General features: G+C 39.4%; 1 protein-coding gene across 3 annotated transcripts in view; it reads right to left on the minus strand.

Annotated features, from left to right (window-relative positions):
- Nucleotides 1-24,832, minus strand: part of SOS1 (SOS Ras/Rac guanine nucleotide exchange factor 1) — a 151,140-nt gene extending 126,308 nt beyond the window's left edge. For 2 of the 3 annotated variants that reach the window (XM_040496577.1, XM_040496575.1), the window contains exon 1: nt 24,559-24,832. In XM_040496577.1, coding sequence (XP_040352511.1) covers nt 24,559-24,645 — 87 coding nt within the window. In that variant the 5' untranslated portion in view covers nt 24,646-24,832. The remainder of the gene's footprint in view (nt 1-24,558) is intronic. The other variant, XM_040496576.1, reaches the window with a different exon arrangement.
- Between the last annotated feature and the right edge of the window lie 30 nt (nt 24,833-24,862).

Consider the following 24,862-nt stretch of genomic DNA (forward strand, 5'->3'; position numbering starts at 1 on the left):
GTTTTCAGCTATAATTTGCTCACATATACCTGTCCCTTCTTCTCTCTCTTCACCTTTGGGGACTCCTATGAAATGAATGTTACTGAGTTTTAATAAATCTCTGAGTTCCCTAAGTCTGCCTTCATGATCCCTGACCTTGATCTTCTACATCACTAATTTGCTTCTCCATTGTCATTTTTGTGGCCTCCATTGGGGTTTGCACCTCAGTTATAGCATTTTTAATTTCAGCCTGACTAGGCTTTAGTACTTTTAACACCACAGAAAGGGATTCTTTGGGGTCTCCTATGTTTTCAAGCTCAGCTAGTATCCTTATAGTCATTGTTTTTTTTTTAAACTTTTTTTTTTCAATGTTTATTTATTTTTTGGGGGACAGAGAGAGGCAGAGTATGAACGGGGGAGGGGCAGAGAGAGAGGGAGACACAGAATCGGAAACAGGCTCCAGGCTCCGAGCCATCAGCCCAGAGCCTGACGCGGGGCTCAAACTCACGGACCACGAGATCGTGACCTGTCTGAAGTCGGACGCTTAACCGACTGCACCACCCAGGCGCCCCTATAGTCATTGTTTTTAAATGCTAGTTCAGACATCTAACTTATATTTGAATTGATTAAATCCCTGGCCATCATTTTTTCCTGTTCTTTCTTTTGAGGTGAATTCCTCCATCTTGCCATTTTAGAGGAAGAAACAAACAACAACAACAACAATAGAATGAAATAAAATTTTAAAAATTAAAAAAAAAAACAAATAAAGGAAGCTAGGTCCTAGGTCTGTTTTGATCTGCTTGTTCAGAGAAGCTTGATAGAAAAAAAGAGAAAAGATACAAGAAGAGAGGAAAAAAAAGAAGAAAATTTTTAAAAAATTAAAAATCATAAAGTAATAAAATAAAAATAAATTGTTGTGTGTCCAAGAAACAAAAGAAAAACTACAGCAACAAAAACAAAACACAGTCAAACAAAAACAACAAACAAACAAATGAAAAAAAAAAAACAAAAAAACCCAGGGGCGCCCAAGTGGCTCAGTTGGTTAAGGGCCCAACTCTTAACTTCGGCTCAGGTTATGATCTCAGTTTGTGAGTTCGAGCCCCATATCAGGGTCCACACTGACAGCGCAGAGCCTGCTTGAGATTCTCTCCCTCTCTCTGCCCCTCCCCTGCTCACATGCGCACTCTCTCTCTCTCAAAATAAACAAACATTAAAGAACAAAACAAAACAAATGAAACCAGATCCAGTTTCCCCTTGAGCTGAACCTTTGCAGTCTACTCTAAATACACTAAGCTTGTGGAAGTGATTTGTGCTGGCCTTCTGGGGAAGGGGCCTGCTGCTCTGATTCTCAGGTGGACTGGCCCTAGTGGAAATGTGCCTGGAAGGCACAGGAGGGCAAGGGTTGGTATAATGGCTCCATTCACCACTTGGCGGAGATGTTTAGATCTCTGGGGTCAATCAGTGTGGGTGGGCTAGCAATGAAAATGGCTTCAACCCACTCTCTAGTTTCTGGAGTGGGAAGTATGCACTCTCAGAGATGTGTGATTAATCACCCCTCCTGTGTCCCTCATTTCCGTCAGTTCTCCGCCTCCCCCCAACCCGTGTCTAAGCTGTCCATTTCCTAGGTGGTGCCACCCTTCAGAGTTTTATCTCAGGTGCAGCTGTGTTTCAAAACCCCACACATCAGAGATGCCCATGGTTTGGGCCTGCAGTGATCTTCTGGGGGAGGGTCTCACCCCATTGTGGCCCACCTGCCCCAGGAAGTGGTCGCACCACCACATAGTGGCAGTGGCTCAGAGTACATAGTAAATCGCAACACAGAGCCAACTCCGGGCTTGTTGCCCTCAGCCAGTGTATTTGTTCCTATATGGGTGAACGTGGTGGTTTAATGGCACCCCCTGGGACTTTTATCTGTGGAGAGGCCACATCACCTCTACCAAATGCACTCGAAACAGAGGAACCACTTCTCCCTGTGTGACCTGGGGTATCCTCAGCCTGTGATGCTCGCTCCCAGGGAGTCACCCTGCTTCCTCACCAGATAACCGCCAGGCACTGAGCTCTGAAACGTCAGACTCTGGGCTCTATTTATAAAAAACTGGTGGTACTGAAACCCTCTCCTTTTTCCCCAATCAATGGCTTTGGGGAATAGTTTTCTTGTGCAGTTCCCTGTGTGCATTTTTCACTTTCTCTCTAGCTGCTTTCAGGGGGAGTGCTTTCTTACGCAAACCCGATGCACTGCTCTCTCTTCCCCCCTCTTTCTCTTCTCTGTGAAAATGGCTCTCTCCCCTCCGCAGCAATACAGCTCTTTTCTCCCACAATTCACCTCTCCATATCATGCACCAGCCACATTCTCTCCTGCAAATTATGCAGATTTTTCTGCTAATCCTCAGATTGATTTCCCACATATTGAAAATGGTTTGATGTTGATCTAGCTGAGTTCAAGGAATAAGACAAACCCAGGGTCTCCTTACTAGTCGGCCATCTTAACTCCTCCACCAATGTCAGGTGAGAAAATTACTTTTATAATAGAATTTGAAATACCCTGGCTGAGAATGGGAGAATGAGGAAAGGGCAACAGATAATTTTAATACATAATTTAAATATAATTTTTTCCTTCACCGGAGATTTTCTTTTCAAGGGTTTACATAGCTTTAGCTGCTATAAATAATGGAGTATAACACTGCCATCTAAAAAGTGGTTTCATTATGAAATAAATTTTCTAGAATTTTCTGGGTTATTTTTATTTCAAGACCAACACAATACAATTTCAGTTGGGAAAAAAATATTTTCACACACCAAAAGAATCATATGCAAATGCAAGGCAGAATTTGTAAATAGATTGGCCTGAATGCAGCCAGAGAAAAACAACACTTTACCTACATTAGAAAAATAATTAGAACAACAACAGATTTCTCAACAAAAATCATGGAGGTCAGAAAAATGTGGCACAACATTTTTTAGATGAAAAGGAAAAAGTTATTTTTTTAATATTTATTTATTTTTGAAAGAGACAGAGCATGAGTGGGGGAGGGGCAGAGACAGAGTGGGAGACACAGAATCTGAAACAGTCTCTAGGCGCTGAGCTGTCAGCACAGAGCCCGATGTGGGGCTCGAACTCGGGAACAGTGAGATCATGAGTCAAAATCAGATGCTCAACCAACTGAGCCACCCAGGCGCCCAAGAAAAAAATTATTAATCCAGAATCCTATATCTAGTAAAAATACATTCTGGAATGACGAGGAAATTAAGACAATCGAAGCAAAATTAAGACAATGTGTTGCTGGCAAACCTACCCTAAAAGAATGGCTAAAGGAAGTTGTCTAAAAAGAAGAACAATAAAAGGAAGGAACTTCAGAATATTAGGAAGAAAAGAAGAACATGAAAAAATATACAGGTAAATACAATAGGCTAATTATGTTTGATGATTAAAGCAAAATTCTAATGTTGTCTCATGTGGTTCTAAATGTATACTGAAGAAATATTAAGACAACCATTAACAGAAGTGAGTAAAGGGAAGGAGGTAACATTCCTCTATACTTAATCAAACTCATCAAGTGACACAGTACCCTGAAATAAGCTATGCATATACAATGTATTACCTACAACAGAAAACAATAACTAAAATGGCAGGCCATTTATGGCAAGCCATAATATAGCAATAATTACAGTGCATAAAAATGGTCTAAACACACCAATTAAAAGCAAACGTTGCAAAGAGGATTAAAAGACGTGACCCAACTATGTGCTATCTACATGATACTCACTTCAAATATAGTTAAGTTGGCTGACATAAAAATATATATCACATGAGGATTAATCAAAAAAAAGGAGTGACAACATTAGTATCAGATAAAGTAGACTTCAAGGAAATTTATCAAAGACAGAGAGGGACATTACACAGCTATAAAAGGGTCAATCCAAGAAGCGATAGCAATCCCAAATGTGTATCCACCAGGCAGAATTCCAAAATATGTGAAGCAAAAATTGAGAGAACTGAAAGAATATAAAGACAAATCCAAAGTTATAGTTGGATAATCCAACACCCCTCTTTGAACAATAAAACTAGACAGAAAATCACCAAGAATTTAAAAGAACACAACATCACTATCAACCAACAAGAACTAATCAACATTTATAAAACACTCCATACAACAAGAGTAGAATACACATTCTTTTCAAGTGTGTAAGATTTAAAAAAAGAACATATCTAGGACTACAAAGCAAAACTTAGCAAATTTAAAAGTATCGAAATCATATAGAATATATTCTCTGACCACAATAAAATAAAACTAGAAATTAATAATAGAAAGGTATCAGAAAAATCTCCAAACACTTGGAAACTAAACTTTTATCTAAATAACCTATGGCTCGAAGGGGCGAAGAGTAAGTCTCAAGGGAATTTACATACACACACACACACACACACACACACACACACACACACACACCCCATATATGTACATACACATATATATGAAAGAAAATAAAAACAGTATATCAAAATTTGTAGGGCATAGGTAAAACAGCACATTATAAAAAAAGAGAAAGCCTCAAATCAATCATCTAAGTTCTTACCTCAAGAACTTAGCTCAAGAACCCCAGAAAAGAGCAAACTAAAAGCAAACCAAGAAGGAAAGAAACAATGAAGACCAGAAACCAAGTGAAATTGAAAACAGGGGGAAAATAGAGAAAAATCAGTGAAACTGCTATTCTTTTAAGAAATAAAAAATTGACAAACATCTAGCAAGACTGGCAAAGGAAAAAGACAACACAAATTACCAATATTAGGACCAAATCAGGACTGAAGCATGGATAGCCCTACAGACCATGCAACTATAAAAGGATAATAAGAGAAAACTATGAATAACTCTTCAGACATAAGTTGACAACTTAGAAGAAATGGACCAATTTCTCAAACAACAACACAAGCCTCCCATAACTTAACCATTATGACATAATTTGAATAGCCCTATACCTACTAAATAAATTGAATCTGTAATTTCAAAACACCCTAAAAACTCTCTAGACCCAAATGGTTTCGTTGAAATTTATAGCAAACTTAAAAAAAAATTAACACCAATTCCCCACAATCTTGTTTGGAAAATTGAAGGAAACACTTTCAAATTCATTCTATAAGCTAGTATTATCCTGATACCAAAACCAGACAAAAACAGAACAAAAAGGAAAACTACAGACCAATATGCTTCAGAATTATAGATTCTTAAAATACCAGCAAGTGGAATTCAGCAATATATACACAAAATAATTATTACACACCATGACCAAGCAGAGTTTATTACAGGGATGCAAGTCTGCATCAATATGGTAAAGCTAATCAATGTAATCCACCACATTAAAAAGCTAAAGAAAAAAGTCCACATGATCATGTCAACTGAAGTAGACAAAGCATTTGACAAAACACAACACCCATTCATGGAAAAAGAAAAAACTCTCAGAAAAACAGGAGCAGAAGGGAACTACCTCAACTTGATAAACAGCATCTACAATAAACCTAAAGTTAACATATGCTTGACAGTGAAAGACTGAATGTTTTTCCCCCAAAATTGGGTGGTGAGGAGGCAAGAATATCCACTGTCAACATATTGAAGATAATGCTGGAAGTTCTTTCTAGTGCAATAAGATAAGAAAAGGAAATAAAACACATATAAATTTGAAAAGGAAAAAATATAAATGTCCCTATCTGCCAATAACATAATTATCTAGTAGAAAATTCCAAAGAATCTACAAAAGAAATCCTGCAAAACCCCAAAAATAACAAAAAAGAGGGAACTCTTAGAACAAATAAGTGAGTTCACTAAGGACACAGGATACAAGATAAACCTACAAAAATCAATTGTATTTTGATATAGTGGCAATGAACACATGCATACTAAATGTAAATTAAATTAAAAATGACCCCTACAACCAAAATACTTCAGTGCAAATCTAAGAAAACAAATACAGGATGTGTATGCTGAAAACAACACAATGTTGTTGTTGTTGATTAAAGAAACCAAAGCTCTAAATAAATGGAGAGACATTCTATGTTCATGGAATGGGAGACTCAACACAGTAAGAAAATCAATCCTCCCACCCCCTTAAATTAATACATAGGTTTAACACAACTCCTACCAATATCCCAGCAAGACTTTTTATAGATATTGACAAGATTATTCTAAACTTTATATGAAAAAGAACTAGAATAGCTAAAATAATTTGGGTAAAGAATAAAATGGGAAAAGCCATTCTACCCAATTTTAAGACTTATTATATAGCTATGGCAATAAAAATTGTGTAGTATTGGCAGAGAGAGAACCATGCAACAGAATAGAGAACCTAGAAATAGGCCCACAAAAACTTGCCCAAATAATTTGTGAAGAAAGTACAAAAAAATTCAATGAAGGAGAGATTGCCTTTCCATCAAATGGTGTTGAAGCAACTGAACATCCATAGGGGGAAAAAAAAAAAAAAGAACTTCAACTTAAATCTCACAACTTACACAGATATAACTCAAATATATCAAAGACTTACATGTAAAATGTAAAACCAAAAAAAAAAACTTTTAGGAAAAAATATAGGAGAAAATTTTCAGGATCCAATAATAGGCAAAATTAAAAATTTTAGCTCTGAAAAGCCCCTGTTAAATGGATTGAAAAGACAAGCTAAGGTGTGGGACAAAGCATTTACAAACCACATTCCCAACAAAGAGCTGGTATCTAAAATATACAAAAAAAAAAAAAAAAAAAAAACCACAAAAAAACACAAAAAACAACCCAACATTCAAAACTCAACAGTAAGAGGGCAAACAATCCAATCAGAAATGGGCAAGAGACATGAAGATTTCACATACAGATGATGTAACATACATACAAGTTTTGCTGCAACAGTGTTTACAATACAAAAAGATAGAAAATGACCTGTTTCTCAATACATTAGTTAAATTATAGTACAACCAAACAATAGCATGCAGCCACAGAAAAGAATGAGGGTGGTTTTAAATGCTATGCTCTCTAAAATACGTTGAAAAGGGGGGAGGGGAAAACAAGGATGCAAAAGAGGGTATACCAAAATTAAAAAAAAAAAAGAAAAAATTAAAGTCAACAAGAAAAAAATTATACATATATATATTGCACGTACTTATTTATCATAAAAGAAAATCTGTAATAAGAGACAAAAATGGGGGTTACCTGGGTGGCTCAGTTGGTTAAGCGACTGACTTCGGCTCAGGTCATACATGATCTTGTGGTTCATGAGTTCAAGCCCCACATCAGGTTCTGTGCTGACAGCTCGAGCCTGGAGCATGCTTCAGATTTTATGTCTGTCTCTCTCTGCCCCTCCCCCACTCATGTTCTGTCTCTCCCTCTCTGTCTCTCTCTCAAAAATAAACATTTAAAAAATTATAAAAAAAAAAGACAAAAATAGATGTTACATAATGATAAAGGGGTCAATCCAACAAGAGGATGTAACATTTGTAAATATTTATGCACTCAACATAGGAGCGCAGAAATGCATAAGACAAATAATTAACAGATCTAAAGAAAGAAACAGAAAGCAATACAACAATAGTAGGGGGTTTTAATACCCTAATTACATCAATGGGTAGATCATCCAGGCAGAAAGTATTTAAGAGAACATCAGCCTTGAATGGCCTGTTAAACCAATAGGCCAAACAGATACATACAGAACATTCCATCCAAAAGCAACAGAATATACATTCTTCTCAATTGTACATGGAACATTTTCCAGGATAGATCACATGTTAGGTTACAAAAAAAGTGATAATAAATATTAGAGGACTGACATCATATCAAGCATCTTTTCCAACCACAATGATCTGAAACTGGAAATTAATTCCATCAAGAAAACTGGAAAATTCACAAATATGTAGAAATCAAACACCATGCTACTGAACTACCAATGTGTCAAAGAAGAACTCAAAAGAGAAACTCAAAAATACCTTGACACAATCGAAAATAAAACTATAACAAAAATTTGTGGGATGCAGCAAAAGCAGTTTTGAGACAGCCATTCATAGCAATATGCCTCCCTCAAGAAAGAAGAAAAGCCTCAAATAAACAACCTAACTTTATGCCTCAAGGAACTAGAAAAAAAGAACAAATGAAGCTCAAAGTTAGTAGAAGGAAGGGAATAACAAAGATTAGCGCAGAAATAAGTGCAATAGAGACTAAAAATACAACAAAGAAGATCAATGAAACTAAGAGCTGGTTCTCTGAAAAGATTTAAAACAGTATGGCATTGGCATAAAAATGAACATGTAGATCAATGGAACAGACTAGAGAGCCCAGAAATAAACCCACGCATATTTGATCAATTAATTTACAACAAAGGAGTCAAGAATGTGCCATGGGGAAAGTCTTCTCAATAACGAGCACTGGGAAAACTGGACAGCTACATGCAAAAGAATGAAACTTGACCACAAAAATTAACTCAAAATGGATTAAAGACTTGAACATTAGACCTGAAGCCATAAAACTCCTGGAAGAAAGCATAGGTGGTAAGCTCCTTAACATAGGTCTTGGCAATGTTTTTGTGAATCTGACACCAAAAGCAAAAGTAAGTGGGACAACATCATACTAAAAAAGCTTCTGCACAGCAAAATGAAAAAGCAACCATCTAAATGGAAGAAAATATTTGCAAATCATATATCTAGTAAGGGCCTAATATCCAAAATATATAAAGAACCCATACAACTCAACAGCCTCCCGCACCAAAAAAAAAATTTTTAAGGGCAGAAGACCTAAATAGACACTTTTCCAAAGAAGACATACCAATAGCCACTGGGTATGTGAAAAGATGCTCAACAACATTAATTATCATGAAAGTGCAACTCAAATCAAAATGTGGTATCATTTCACACCTGTCAGAATGGCTACTATTAAAAAGACAAGAGGGGCGCCTGGCTGGCTCAGTCAGTAGACCATGTGACTCTTGATTTCAGAGTTGTAAGTTTGAGCCCCACATTGTAGAGATTACTTAAAAATAAAATCTTTAAAAATTAAAATTAAAAATCAAAAAAATAAAAAGATAAGAAACAAATGTTTGCAAGGATGTGGAGAAAAGGGAACTCTTAAGCACTGTTGGTGAGAATGTACATTGGTGTGGCCACTATGGAAAATAGTATGGAAGTTCCTCAAAAATTAAAAATAGAACTACCAAATGATCCAACAATTCCACTTCTGGGTATTTATCCAAAGAAAACAAAACAAAAACACTAGCTCAAAAAGTTGTATGTACCACCATGTTCACTGCAGCTTTATTTATATTAGCCAAGATATGGAAACAAACTAAGTGTCCACATATGGATGGATAAAGAAATTATGATATATACAATGGAATACTATTCAGCCATTAAAAAAAAAGAGTGAAATCTTGCCATCTGCTACAACATGGATGGACCTCAGGGGCATTATGCTAAGTGTAAATGACACCTAACTTACACCACATAGAAAATTTAGATCAATGACCTAAATATAAGTGCTAAAACCATAAAATCCCTAGAATAAAACTTAGGGGTAAATTTTCATGATATTGGATTTGGCAAAGGATTCTTAGATATGACATTAAAACAGGAAGAAGGAAAGAAAAAAGAGATAAACTGAACTTTATCAAAATTAATTTTTGTGCAAAGGACATTATCAAGAAACTAAGACATGTTTGGTTGGGTTTGAATGAGTCTAATACCAAGAACATATATAATTATTTACAAAAACTTAACAAAAATACAAACAACTTAATTTTAAAAGTGGGCAATAGACTTGAATAGGCATTTTCTATAAAGATACAGAAATGGCCAACAAGTGCATGAGAAAATGCTCAGTATCATTAGTCACTAGGGAAATACAAACCAAAAGCACAATGAGCTATCATGTCACACCAACTAGGATGGCAATCGTTATTTTAAATTTATTTAAATTCAAATTAGTTAACATACAATGTAGTATTGGTTTCAGGAGTAAAAGCCAGTGACTCATCACTTACATACAACACCCAGTGCTCATCCCAACAAGTTAGGATGGCAATTTTTAACAAAAAATGAATATTGGTGAGGATGTGGAGAAATTAGAACCTTTGTGTATTACTAGTGGAAATATACAATGGCTGCTATGGAAAACAGTACGGCAGCTCCTCAAAAAGATAAACGTAGCATTGCCAAACAACCCAGCAATTCCATGTCTAGGTATGTACCCCAAAAAACTGAGAACATGGACTCAGATACCTGTATACTAAAGTTCACTGGAGCATTGTTCACAATAGCAAAAAGGCAGAAGGAACCCAAGGGTCCATCAACAGATGAGTGGATAAACAAGCTGTGGTATATACATACAATGGAATATTATTCAGCCTTAAAAAAAATGAAATTCTGACGCATGCTACGATATAAATGAACCTTGAAGACATTATACTAAGTGAAATAAGTCAGACACAAAAGGACAAATGTTGTATGATTCCACTTACATGAAATATCTAGAATAGGCAAATTCACAGAAACAAAAAGTAGATTAGAGGTTACCAGGGGCTAAAAGAGGAGGAAGTGGAGAATTATTGCTTAATTTGCACAGAGTTTCTGTTTGAGGTGATGAAAAATTTTTGGAAATATAGTGGTAATGGTTGCACAATACTGTGAATATATTTATTGGCACTGGATTATACACTTAAAAACAGTTAAAATGACTAATTTTATGTTATATATAAAATTAAGAGAAAAAAGTTATTAAATATATGTACAGAAATCAGAATCCTACCGAAATCCTTAAACAAAATGGGTGTAAGTGTAATTACTAGTAAGTACATTCCATTATAATTTTTTTTTTAACATTTTTTCATTTTTGAGAGAGCATGAGCAGGGGAGGCCAGAGAGAGAGGGAGACACAGAATCCAAAGCAGGCTCCAGGCTCTGAGCTGTCAGCACAGGGCCAGACATGGGGCTCAAACCCACAAACTGCAAAATCATGACCTGAAGTCAGATGCTTAACCAACTGAGTCACCCAGGTGCCCCAAGTGCATTCCATTATAAAGTATTTGGCCATATATAGAAACCAATTTACTTGCAAGTGGCTTAGATTATAGAAAATTAGTCTTGTCTATATAGAAAAGTTCATTTCAGGCATTATAAAATAACTGGAATTATTAGCTTATTACAAAAAGTCTCTAGTTAATGAAAAATTCAACTTTTCTTTTAATCTCAAGACCTATTTGTTATTGATTTATTCTGAACCCTGAAACAAACTTCTTTCTATACACTAAGATTAATCCCATTTGAAAACGGGATACTTTAACATATATGGGCAGACTATAGACTTTTTTTTTTTATCACCAGATACAAGTTTCATAAAAACAATTGTTTTATTTTTACTTGCATATCCATAATGCTTACCATACAATAAGAGCTCAATAAATTTAGCAAATAAAACCAAACCAGTCAAAATCAGCATGAAAGCAACATTAAAGAAACTTTTTTGAAATCATAGTCCTGTTACACTTTTTTTTAGTTTGTTTGTTTTCAGAGAGAGCAAGCATGCAGAGTAGGGGCAGAGAGAGGGGGAGAGAAAGAATCCCAAGCAGGCTCCGCGCGCAAAGCACAAAGCAGGGCTCGATCTCACAAACTGTGAGATCACGACCTGAGCTGAAATCAAGAGTCAGACGTTTAACCGACTGAGCCACCCAGGTGCCCATTACACTTTTAAAGTATCTATTTTAAAAATAATATCTAAGTAATTTAGAGTCCATAAAACCAAAACTTCAAATTACTTTTCACCTATGTATACTCCTATCCCCGACTCCAATGGGAAGTTCCCAGAATTTATGGTACCAGAAATTAAGTTACCAGACTTCATGAGGAATTTCTTTACTGATTTGTGTTTGCCGGCCTCCAAGATAGCCCAGCCTGGAAAGGAAAATCAGCAAGTAGTCACCTTCATGGCCAGAGAGCTGGACTACTCAAGGTAGTGCCGAAGTGCTCCGAGTTCACTAGCTCACGTAGTAATAACATGGGTATCATTTGCATTGTTTTCTTTTGCCTTTACTGCTTTGTTTGTGGGTTTTGTACATCAAAGGGTTAATTATGAAATAAACTTGAATATGAAAGGCAAACTTTATTTGGTAACTACTAAAGCAAACTGTGTACTGTTAGTATCAGCAATAATGAACTTGCGACTTTCAGAACTCAACCTAAGATATCTTTTTTGAAAGCATAAGGGATTTGGGAGGAACAAATTATCCATTTTCAGTGGAGGAAGTCTGTAACCGTACTATCCTGAATCAGGCCATCGATAGCCTCAGAGGTGACCCTGGCTGGCTCTGAGAATGAGTCTCTCAGACCTCAGACTCCAGCTGCCGCACTATGAAATCCATCACTGTGTTTGTGCAGAGGCTCTGCTTCTCCCAGGCTGCCCCCCGTCAAGGACCGAGCATGGCACGCATACTAAGCCAGGCCTCTTCCTGGGGGATGAGGAATTCCTGTGACCCCAACTTTCACTCAAGAACTTCCTGAGGCCTGGGTGAACTTTCCTTAGAACTGCACTGCAGTGTAAGACACTTTCACCCCAAGTTCCTTCCTCCCTTACCTCTCTCCTTCACTTGGGAGTCAGACTTGCCTTACAGTCAAGACTCTCCTTGACTCCTTCCCCATTTTCTCTCACAAGCACTGCTAATACATTTCTTGTATACCCAACCCCACCTTGGCATCTGCTTCTCCTTTGCATTGCACACTTTTTAAAAAACTAGCCATTTAAGGGGTGCCTGGGTGGCTCAGTAGGTTGAGTGCCTGACTCTTGATTTTGTTCAGGTCATGATCTCATGGTTTGTGAGTTTGGGCCCCACAAGGGGCTCTGTGTTGTCAGCGTGTGGAGCCTGCTTAGGCTTCTCTGTCTCCTCTCTCTCTGCCCCTCCCCTGCTCGTGCACACGTGCTCTCTCTCTCACCCTCACTCTCAAAAATAAACCTAAAAAAAAAAAATCTAGCCATTTAAAATGAGTTATTTCTAAAATATAGTATTTGCTTACCTATGTGCTAAAATGGAATACACTGAACATGGCAATTCCAATGCCTTTTGAAGTTGAAGATCTCAGCTAACACCCAACAAGCTCATTAGTAGTATATTCTTGAGGGGACGGGCTCAGAACCACATGCAATTCAACAAAAGGTCCTGAGCACCTGCTTGCTATATGTGAGAAATATGCTAAGCATTATAGGGAATATAAAGGTGAGTAGGACCCTATTTTTACCTTCAAGGAACTCCCAGTATAGAGAAAGAGAAGCCACAGATAAAACTTTGAAGGACAGACTATCATTAAGTACTAAAACTGACATATAAAGCACTAAGTAAATTAAGAGATACATTCTACTTAGGGGATGGGGTTGCAGTAGAAAGCCTTTGTGGAGAAAATGGTATTTGAAATGTACTTTGAAAGACATTGTCAGAGCCTTCATTCCTGAGAGCAGTCCAACAAAGACACTTTCCATGCTTGCCATACGTGGCTCCTCCCCTCCCCCAAAGTGTAAATCCCTCCCATCATAATTCTCTCACATCCTCTCATTCCCAGAGAACTGGAGGCTTCTTAGTTCTCCTCCTAACGTGCTCCTCCCCCAGTATTTCCTCTTTCATCCCACTACCACTTAGACCCTTAAGCCAGAAACACAGGAATCAGTTTTTACTCCTCTCTTACTACTCTGTCATTCAATCATCAATCTACTTTTACATCTAAAAATCTATCCACTTTTCTGTATGCCCACAGCTATTGCTCTAGTCAAAACCACCATTATCCCACCCTAACTGGCCTTCCCCACTGCTCACAAGATCTGGCCCCACGCTTCAGACTCCCAGCTACTCAGAATTTCTAAAATGCTCAGCTCCTCATGGACTCCAAGCCACCATAAATCTTTGAACACACTTCCTCCTCATCCTCACCTGGTTAACTCCCACTGCTACTTAAAACATCACTCCTGTCACTCCCGAACAGAAGCACACAGGACAGTCTCCAAGCTACCTAATGCCACCAAGACATTTCTCAGCCCATTCCTCTATGGTCTATACTGGTTTTCCATTAACTAGTGCCTTTAAAAGTCTTACTTTTTTATGCAGCAGAACCATTTTTTCAAATGTAATCCTATGCAGAGCCCTAATATGTAAAAGGGCCGAGCTTCTCAGCTTAAAGCAAAAGGTTTCGAAGCTTCATTCAACCTCCTCTATCCTAAGGTACTTCTTCCCTAAAATCTAAGGTGCAAGACAATGAAAACACTACTGTACTATATTATACTGCCTACTCAAAGGAAGCAATACAGGACAGTACAAAGAGTAGTCTTTGAAGCCAGACAGATTCAGGTTCAAATCCTGATTCTATTCCTTATTAGTTATAAGATCTTGAGGAGTCTGCCTAAGGACCCATTTCCTCTGCTGTAAAACTCAGCCATAGAAACAGATGACCACTCTCACTACTTTCATTTAACAGTTAATGGAGGACCTAGTCAGTAAAATAAGGCAAGAAAAATAAATATCGGACTATCTGTAGTAGCACATGACATAATAATGTAGAAAATTCTGTGGAATCTGCAACTACCAGCAAAATCAAAGGCTACAAGCCCAATATATAAAGAGCAGCTTTATGTTTGCATATTTGTGACAATTAGAAAATAAAATTCTAAAACAATTTATAATAAAATTAAAAACAAAGTATTTAGGGTTAAACTCAACCAAAGACATGTAAGGCTTTTACACTGAAAACTACAAAGTGTTGCTGACAGAAATTAATAAGTCTAAATAAATGGAGAGATACACCATGTTCACGGGCCCAAAGATTTAATATTGTTAAGATACAAATTCTCCCTAGTGATCTATAGATTCAATGCAATCACAATCAAAATCTCAGCAAGATTTTTTGGTAGAAATTGACAGCTGGTTCAAAATTTATAGTGAAATCCAAATCTAGAAACGCTAAAACAAGATTTTAAAAGAAAAACAAAAATTGGAGGACTTATACTACCTAACTTCAAGACTCAGTATAAATCTACAGTAACCAATAGTGTGGTACTGGTGTAAAGATAAACAGATCAGTGGGATAGAATGGAGATGTTTGTATATATATTTACATAAATATATATAATACTTATTTAATTTTCATAAAAACATCACAGTCAACAGGGAAAGAGAAATCTCAACATATAATTTTTTTTATGTTTACTTTTGAGGGAGAGACAAAGCACGAGTGGGGAAGAGCAGAGAGAAAGTGGGAGACACAGAATCTGAGGCAGGCTCCAGGCTCCAAACTGTCAGCACAGAGCCTGACGCAGGTATTGAATTCATGAATCACAAGATCATGACCTGAGCCAAAATTGGACACTCAACCATCTGAGCCACCCAGACACCTATATTTCAACATATACTTCTGAAATAACTAGATATCAGCATAAAAAATGAATCTCAATTCCCACTTTACATTATACACAATAATTAATCTGAAATGGACCACAGATTATGTAAAAACTTTTCTATAAAGTTTTTAGAACACAGCATTAGGAGAGTATCTTCACGGCTTGGTGGCAGGCAAGAGGTTCTTAAATACAGAGAGCAATAACCTTAAAAAAAAAAAACTAATAAATTTGACTCCATCAATATTAAAAAGTCTGTTCATCAAAAAACACCATTAGGAGAATGAATAGACAAGCCACAGGCTGGAAGAAAATATTCATGAAACATTTTTCTGATAAAGAGCAGTTACCCATGATATATAAACAACTCCTACAATGCAATACCAAAAAGAACGCAAAATTTAAAATGGGCAACAGATTTATGCAGACACTGCCCGAAGAAAGATACAAAATGGCCAATAAGAACACGAGAAAGTGTTCAATATCACTAGTCACCGGGATAATGCAAATTGAAACCACAGTGAGATACCACTACACAACCACCACAGTGACTAAAATTAAAGACTAATAACAACAAATACTGGCAAAGATGTGGCACAACTGGAACTCTCATACATTGTTGCGGGAATATTAAAGGTACAACCAATTTGAGAAAAGGTCTGGCAGTTTCTTGTGAGACTAAACACTCTATGAGCCATTTCTCTTAATATTTACACAAGAGAAATGAAAACATAGGCCTACAAAAAGACTTGTATAATAAGAACATTCATGGAAGCCTTATGTATAATAGCCCTAAACTGGAAACCTCCTAGGTATCCAGCCACTTGACAAACAAACTCTGACATAGTCCTATGATGGAAAAAAGAACTGAATTCCTAAGAAACACAACCTCAAAGCCTTACAAAAATTATATACTATATGACTCTATTCATATGATGTTCTAGAATAGGTAAGATTAATAATCTATGGTAGGATGATAAAAGATCAGAACAATGGTTACAGGGATTGACTGAGAAGGCACAGGAGGTAAATTTCAGGAGTGATAGTGATGTTCGTTATCTTGATAGAGGTTTGAGTTTTATTTGTTTGTCAAAACTCATTAAATGGTACAATTAACATTTGTGTATTCCACGGCACATAAATTTTACCCAAAAACCAAAAAGAACTGTAAACAAATACTGAACTCTAGTTAATGACATGCATGTTGCAATGTTTGGAGGTAAAATGTACTGATGTCTGCCACTTACTTTGAAATGCATCAAAACATAAGATGGATTGGTGGATGGAGGGAGGCAGGGATGGATAGGCATGCGATAAAACAAACATAGTAAATGTAAATTACAGAATCTAGGTGATGGGTACACAGGTGTTTTAATGAATAACTCTTTCAATTTTTTTGCATATTTGAAACTTCCCATAATAAAACATTGGGTAAAAAAAAAAAAAACAACAACAACTTAATCACAAGACAAAAACACTCTAAAAAGAAGTGCAACGTTTTTTCCTATTCTACCCAAAGCTGTGATACAAAATACATTACGGGGAACAGGGAGTAGTTGCCACTTTTATTATTTGGTTGAAGCATCCTCACTGCTGTGATTTCTGGATCTCACTGCCATGGCTGGATTACAGTCTTCCTTTCCACTATGACATGTGCCATAATCCTTGTGGACTTCGTCATCACCCATATATGTAATACACCAATCCATCATTCAATACACTAACTCCAGAGCTCCCAATTGTCTTATTTCTTTCATTTCTGGAATCTTAAAACCCTAAATTATTATGATGATCTCCAATCATAATCCCGTCTGCTCTCGCTACCCTCCTCCTCCAACTCATCAAAGATTTCTAATCCATGGAGCCTTCATCTATCCCCCCATAACCCATCTTACAGCTTTACTTTCTATCACCTGAAATATTGCTATCCTCTTAGTCTGTACTGCAGCCACCTGCAATCAACTCTCCTTCTGTGTCCATTCACCTGAACCGATGAGTGCTGCTGGAGGAAATCTCACAACCACCAGACCAATGAATGTGCCTCCAAATTTAGGGTCCTCACACTCTGCACCGCTCAGCAAGTTCTTTCTGATTCACTGGTTGGCTCCTTCTCCATGCTCCAAAACAGCAATTTCAAAACTTCACCATGCTTCTTAAACTCCTTACTCATTTCTCTTTCCTCGCTCTATGTAAAGAATCTTGCTATTCATTTCGTTAAGAAAATAGAGGATACCTAACGTGAACTCCCTGCTGCCCAACCTACAAACCCTTATTTGTCTCTTTCGCTCCCATCTCAGGAAAAAAAGATGCCATCAAAGATGCCCTGCTAGAGGTAGCATAGCATAGTATTTAAAACTGCAGATTCTCTAACCAAATTATTCCTTCTAAACCTCAGTTTTCTCTCTTGTAAAATGGAGGCAATAAGAGTAATCCAATGAGAATTAGAAAACACATGTGAGTACTTAAAATAGTACCTGGCAAACAGTTCAAGACAAATCCCATTACTTGTGTTCCTGGGCTACTCATCTCCTCATTGTTCAGTATCTTCACCAGCACTCTACCAGCTCCTGCCCCAGAGACTCCTAACATATACAAGTTTCCATCACCTTCAAATAAAAAACCTCCCCAAGCTTGAATCCCCTTCTTGCCACAGCAGTATCTCTTTTCATTTCCAAGCTTCTGAAAAAAAAAAAAAAAAACCATAGTAATCTGGAGAGTGGCGGGGCGGGGGGCAGAAGTCATCTGTCCTTGCTACCTTGCTATTGTCTTTCCATGTTCTTCCGTCATCTATCCACACTGAAACCGCTCCGACGGAAGTGACCCCTTAGCTGTCAAATCTAACATTTTCAAGCACCTTACCTCACTTATCCGTAGTCTGACGCACTTAACGACTCTTCTTGCAGCTCCTTACTTTCTCGGCTTCTCAGACACTAGGGTCTCATACTTTTTACCTGACTCCTTCCTTCTTTTTATATTTCCCCTTCAAATTCTAATAGTTTACTTCCTATGCCCTAGTTATAAAGTTCAGAGCAGAGTTTCAGCATTAAATAATGATATATACAAAGTTGCAGATATCAGTTAATCAGTATAAACGCCAACAAAACATACCAACACGATTTTGTGCATTTAGAAAAGAAGTATTTCCCGGATAAGAGGAAAACTGTGTGGATGGCTTCTGGAAGACCTTCACTCTAAGCAGCTTTATAGTGAAACATTTAATTAATTAATTTAAGATTTTAGATTTAAGGTTTTGTTTTTAAGTAATCTCTACAACCTACATGGGGCTTGAACTCACAACCCTGAGATCAAGGTAGCATAATACTCACTGAGCCAGCCAGGAGCCCCGTGAAACATTTAATTTAGAAGTCTGGACCTCCTTTCTTCAGCTTGCTGTATCTACATTCACTGAATAGACCCTGTATTGATCACTGGGACCCAGTTTGTTCCAGGCTCTGGGTTATACTTCCTATCTCAACCAACACCTGGAATGAATAATGCCAGGTACAAGACGTACAATAAATACGAAGAGGGGGATCAAGATCTGATGTCTCTTGGCCTGACCAAAGATCCAACAGAGAAATAATTTTGGCAGAAGCCTCAGGTCCAGAAGAGAAAAACAAAACCACAAGGCCCAGGACTGAGGAGTCTCTACTCCAACTCCTTCTTTCTTTGATTTTTTTAAACATAGGGTTTTTTTTTTTTATGGGGCGCCTGGGTGGCGCAGTCGGTTAGGCGTCCGACTTCAGCCAGGTCACGATCTCGCGGTCCGTGAGTTCGAGCCCCGCGTCGGGCTCTGGGCTGACAGCTCAGAGCCTGGAGCCTGTTTCGGATTCTGTGTCTCCCTCTCTCTCTGCCCCTCCCCCGTTCATGCTCTGTCTCTCTCTGTCCCAAAAATAAATAAATGTTGAAAAAAAATTTTTAATTAAAAAAAAAAAACATAGGGGTTTTTTTGTTTTGTTTTAAAGTGTTTATTTTGAGAGAGAGAGAGAGAGGGATAGAGAGTGAGCAGGGGATGGGCAGAGAGAAGGGGACAAGCAGGCTTCACATTGTCAGCACAGAGCGTGATATGGGGTTCAATCCCATGAACTGTGAGATCATGACCTGAGCCGAAGCCAAAAGTCTGACACTTAACCGACTGAGCCCCCCAGGCACCCCTCCAACTTCTTCCTTCTTCATCCCCTTGAATCACTCCTTCCCCTGCTCTTCTCCTACACACTATTGCCCACTCCTCTCCCTCCCCAACCAGGTCTAATGACAGCCCTACTTCAGTCTTACCTCTAATTTTCAGTAGGTGGCTTTATCTACCTTTAACACCTTCACTGATGTACAACTGACATTCAACAAATTGCACATATCTGAGTTGTAAATCTGCTAAATTTTAATGTATGTATATATCCGTGAAATTATCAGCACAATCAACAAATGAACATAAAAGCCTCCCCCTAAAACCACCACTCACTTGCTCCTTGTCGTTGTAGATAAGTTTGCAATTTCTAGAATTTTATATAATAGAATTATACAGTATATACTCTTTTTTTGACCTGGTTTCTTTCATTCAGCTGAACTATTTTTGAGATTCAATCATATTGTCATATGTATCAATAATTCATTCCTTTTTATTACCCAGTAGTATTCCAATGTATGGCTATTTCACAATTTGTTTATTCTTTCACCTGTTAATGGACATTTGGATTGTTTCCTCTTTTTTTGCTGAAGAGAACTGTCATGAACAGAATCCTTGTATAAGTCTTTGTATGGATAAAGACTTCATCTATTCTTTTTTTTTTTTTAACGTTTATTCTTTGAGAGAGAGAGATGTTTATTCATTCTTTGAGAGAGACGTTTATTCATTCTTTGAGAGAGAGAGAGAGAGAGAGAGAGAGCACGAGCAGCGGAGGGGCAGAGAGAGGGAGACACAAAATCTGAAGCAGGTTCCAGGCTCTGAGCTATCAGCACAGAGCCTGATGTGGGTCTTGAACTCACAAACCATGTGATCATGACCTGAGCTGAAGTCAGACGCTCAACCGACTGAGCCACCCAGGCGCCTCCGAGGCTTCATTTATTCTTAAGGCTTTACCTCCACCCCTGGAAGTTCCAAATTTGCGGTGGCAGATACCAATGACAACTGCCAGCTTGACAAGTCCACCTGGATAAGCCGAAAGGACTTTTAAATCAACGTGTCTAAAACTCATCTCTTTATGCCACTCTCTCCATCACAACGGCTTCTTCTCCTCCATTCTCTGTTCTGACAAAAACCACACAAACCAGAACTTAGGGACTCTTCCTGCTCTCTTACCACTTGCCCTACTCACTGAGGGAGTGACTGGGTCCTGTCAATTCTACCTTTAAACATCTCTCAAAATCCATCCCTAAGTTTCCAACCGGGTTCAAATGCATCCTTAATTCAAATGCACAGTATCTCTTGACTGGACTATTAAACTAGCCTTCTAACTTTTCTCCTTACCTCAGGTCTCATTCTTCTCCAATCCATTTTCTATTCTCTGGCCAAAGTGAATTTTCTAAAATTCCAATCTGATGTTACTCCCCTATTCCTCAATGACTTTCATCCCCTCAAGATAAAATTCAAACTCCTTAGCTTAACATTTAAAAAACTTCTCTCGAAACCAGTTTCCTATCCAAACTCATCCTCTGCCACTTCCCACTGTGCTCTGACTTAGTCGTTTCTGGATGATGTCATACTTTTTTATTCTTAGTGCCGAGGGCAATGCTTGGTCTGTAGTAAGCATGATATATTTGTGCAATAGACAAGATAGGACTTAGACTGAGAGAGGTAGTGAGACACTCTGGGCATATTCAGGAAAAGTAGTAGTCCAGTCTGGCTGAAGTATAAAGAATATGAAAGACCATGGTGGGCAATCCAGCCAGGAAAGCAGGATGAAGCCAGACCACTGATCACCATCAATTCTCTGCTAATGACCGTGCACCGCATCCTGTGCCCTCACAAGATATCGTTAGCTCTGAGCAAGAGTGCAACGTATTCTGACGTGTACTAGAACTTCTGAAATTTGAAAAACAGATACGGGAAAGGTGAGGCACAGTAAACTAGTTAAGGTGCTATCACAGTAGTCTAGGAAAGAGGACTCAAGGGGCGCCTGGGTGGCTCAGTCGGTTAAGCGTCCGACTTCAGCTCAGGTCACGATCTCACGGTCCGTGAGTTCGAGCCCTGCATTGGGCTCTGGGCTGATGGCTCAGAGCCTGGAGCCTGCTTACAATTCTGTGTCTCCCTCTCTCTCTCTGCCCCTCCCCCGTTCATGCTCTGTCTCTCTGTCTCAAAAATAAATAAACGTTAAAAAAAAAAAAAAGGAAAGCGGACTCAAGAGTAGGAGGGAACAGATTAGAAGAACGTGTCAAAGGGGATAAACCTACAGGCCATGCTGGGTTTGGGCAGTAATGTAAGAGAGAGAAGTCCGAGACGACTCCAAAGTTTTTAACCAAATAAACAACAATAAAGCCGTCAAGAGGAATTTTTTTTCTTTTTTTTCTTTTCTTTTTTTTTTTTTTAATTTTTTTTTCAACGTTTATTTATTTTTGGGACAGAGAGAGACAGAGCATGAACAGGGGAGGGGCAGAGAGAGAGAGGGAGACACAGAATCGGAAACAGGCTCCAGGCTCTGAGCCATCAGCCCAGAGCCCAACGTGGGGCTCGAACTCACGGACCGCGAGATCGTGACCTGGCTGAAGTCGGACGCTTAACCGACTGCGCCACCCAGGCGCCCCAAGAGGAATTTTTTTTAATGGTCAGTGAAGGAGGAGACAGATGATGCAGTTTGGGTATTCCGCCACCCATTCATTCAAGCAACGGAAGTTCCTACTAGGTGTCAGGCACTGTATGCATGAAGGATAAAATGAGGGTAAAATATCATTCCTGTTTTCAAGGACCATCTAATCTAGTTGTGGGATGGGGCAGACAAGTGAATAGGAACTTACAATTCATTATTAAGTGCTAGGCTTCAGTGCTAAAAGAAAATGAAGACTATCCAACACAGCCCTGAGGATTTGAGAAAACACCTGAGGTCAAGTGAGTCCAGAAGGAGGAGTAGTGTTAGGCCAGGCAAAGGGCAGTCCAGGGGAAGAGAATAACATGACAATGGAGCCTCAGGTAAAAGAGCTCAAGTTGGGCACATCTGCAATAGTGCATTAAGTCTAAAAGAAGAGTTCAAGATAAGGAGAGCAGGCAGGTGCAAATGCAGGTTCTGAGCTCCCAAGAGTACATCCAGATATGAAATTGTATTCTCAACCTCATCTTAGGTGGCGCAGAATCATCACCAGTGGCTATCTTAAATAAGAATTAGAAGAACCTATCGGCTAGATTGTGTATGCTTCCACCTCCTCCCATCGCTTGTGTCCTGCAAGGGGATCTCTGCATATGGTTAAGGCTGTTTTTGCAAATAAGCAAAGAGGACTGAGGGGACCTTGGCAAATGGGAGATGCATGTCCAGTCTAAAGAAGGAAGCCATTTACTCAGCTCCAGCAGTTTATTGTCTTGCCCAGTGGGGAAAGGCCCTCAAGCTGAAAATTCGGATTTTAACATCTCCCACTTTTAAATAGTGGCAACTAATTACATTAAAAGTAAAACAACAGGGTGCCGGCCAAACAAAATGCTTCTGTAGACAGATTTCAGCAAGGGGCACCAGGGTGGCAGAGTCAGACCTGGTCGGCCAACTCTTGGAATGCTCTTTCCACTACTTCACAGTACCCTCACAACTGACAGAGTATCTTGACGGTTCCCTGGAAGAGGAGTTGTTTGCTCTTAAGCAAAACAGCCCCCAACTGATGGTGTTTTGAGTTCTTCTGTAGGTTCGCAACAATTTTTTGGTCTCCTCCCCACTCCACTCCCACCTCTGCCAGGACCAGGCTTCGGACACGACTGAGACCTCCTACTCCCCTATTATAAGCTAAGACGCCAAGCTTGCAGGTAAAGCAAAAGTAAAAAGAGAGCCCTGATGGAGTTTCTAATGAATAAGGTATGTAAGGAAGATGGCATCTCTTTGGTTTTCTTAGAAAACAGTATCACGGAGACGTTTGATGTCACTTAAGGGAAAAAGTCAGTAACTTACACCTGAAAAAAATGAGCAAATTCTGCTAACACACTAAACTGTTTCCACTGTAAGTCTCCAAGGAGGGGGAGGAGGGCAAAAGGGAAAGTAAAAGTTGCTGGCCTTTGGGAAACATCAGGCACCTTTTAAGACACAGTTTTTTTCAAAGTATACATGTTCAGAACAAAAGGTACATCATAATCTCAACTCTCAGTAGGAGCTAAAATATATTTTAATAACATAAAACGTTCTTTGAGCAACAACAAATTGGACTTCAGAAACACTCGGAGACTAAAGCAATCTCCACAGAAAAGGTAAAAGGGAAACAAAAAATACGGATTGTTTTTATCTTCAAACAGTTTCTAGTGTTGTAATGTATTTACTAACTCACAATGTTGCTTTAGAAGCTTTTAAAATGTAGCAACATTTCCTAATACTACTAAAACATTTAAAAGCAAAGATCATGGAGCATACAACTTCAGATAACAAGGTGGCAAAGCTGAAGACACAGAGAAAGGTTAAAAATTTCAATCAACAGCCCGAAAGATAGTACCAAGACTCTAAACAACAACAAAAGTGGCATGTGCATCCGCCCCTGTTAATCGGAGGAGTGGGGGAATTCAGGGGAATGAAGAGCGATTACAGAGGGCGAGCAAAGCAGGCCGTGTTCCCGCTGGCAAGCGAGCTCTGCAATTACTTAGAGCAAGCATTATGGCTAGAGCATTCTTGAGCCCACTAAAACCAGCATACTGGACACCTAAAACCCGAGGCTGACAGCAGCTCCAGGGTAAGACCGAGAAGGCGGAAAAGTGGCCTGCTGTGACCTCCACTGAAAACTGAGCCTCCTCCAACTCTCGTCTCGGAATCGGAGACAGGACATTAACCTCTCGGGAGGCTGTTTTATTCGGACAAACTCTGCCTGGCTTGCCGCGGCCTTCCCACACACCGGGTGAATGTCAACACGGAGCCAGCGAGTGTGGGGGAACCTCTCAGCGTGCGCGGTCCTTTCTGGGAGGCGGCGAGACCGGGAAGAAAGACGGCCTTGCGCGCGCCCCGCCTCCCCGGCCCTTCCACCGCCCCGGCCCCGCGCCCTAGCGGGGGCTGCAAGCCGGGAAGCGGGGGTCCCGCGCGCTCCTCACCTTTTTCAGCGCCGGCACCAGCAGCCCCCGCCACTTGGGTGCGTTCTCCTCGCTGAAAAACTCGTACGGCAGCTGCTGCGCCTGCATGGTGCCCCCGGGGCGCCTCTGGGCGGGGAGAGGGGCGGCGGCGGCGGCCGGGCCGGGGAGCCGCGAGAGGGCGAGCTCGCAGCACCGAACAGGGCCGCGGCCCCACCGGACGGCCCGGCCCCCTCGGGGCGCCGCGCGGCCGGGCTAGCCCTGGAGAGGGGGCTGAGGGGCGAGGCTCGCGCCCGGCCACCCACCCGACACGCGCGGCATCTCTGGC

This window comes from Herpailurus yagouaroundi, unplaced genomic scaffold (genome assembly GCF_014898765.1).
Source record: "Herpailurus yagouaroundi ecotype Mexico unplaced genomic scaffold, PumYag 188, whole genome shotgun sequence".
NCBI lineage: Eukaryota > Metazoa > Chordata > Mammalia > Carnivora > Felidae > Herpailurus > Herpailurus yagouaroundi.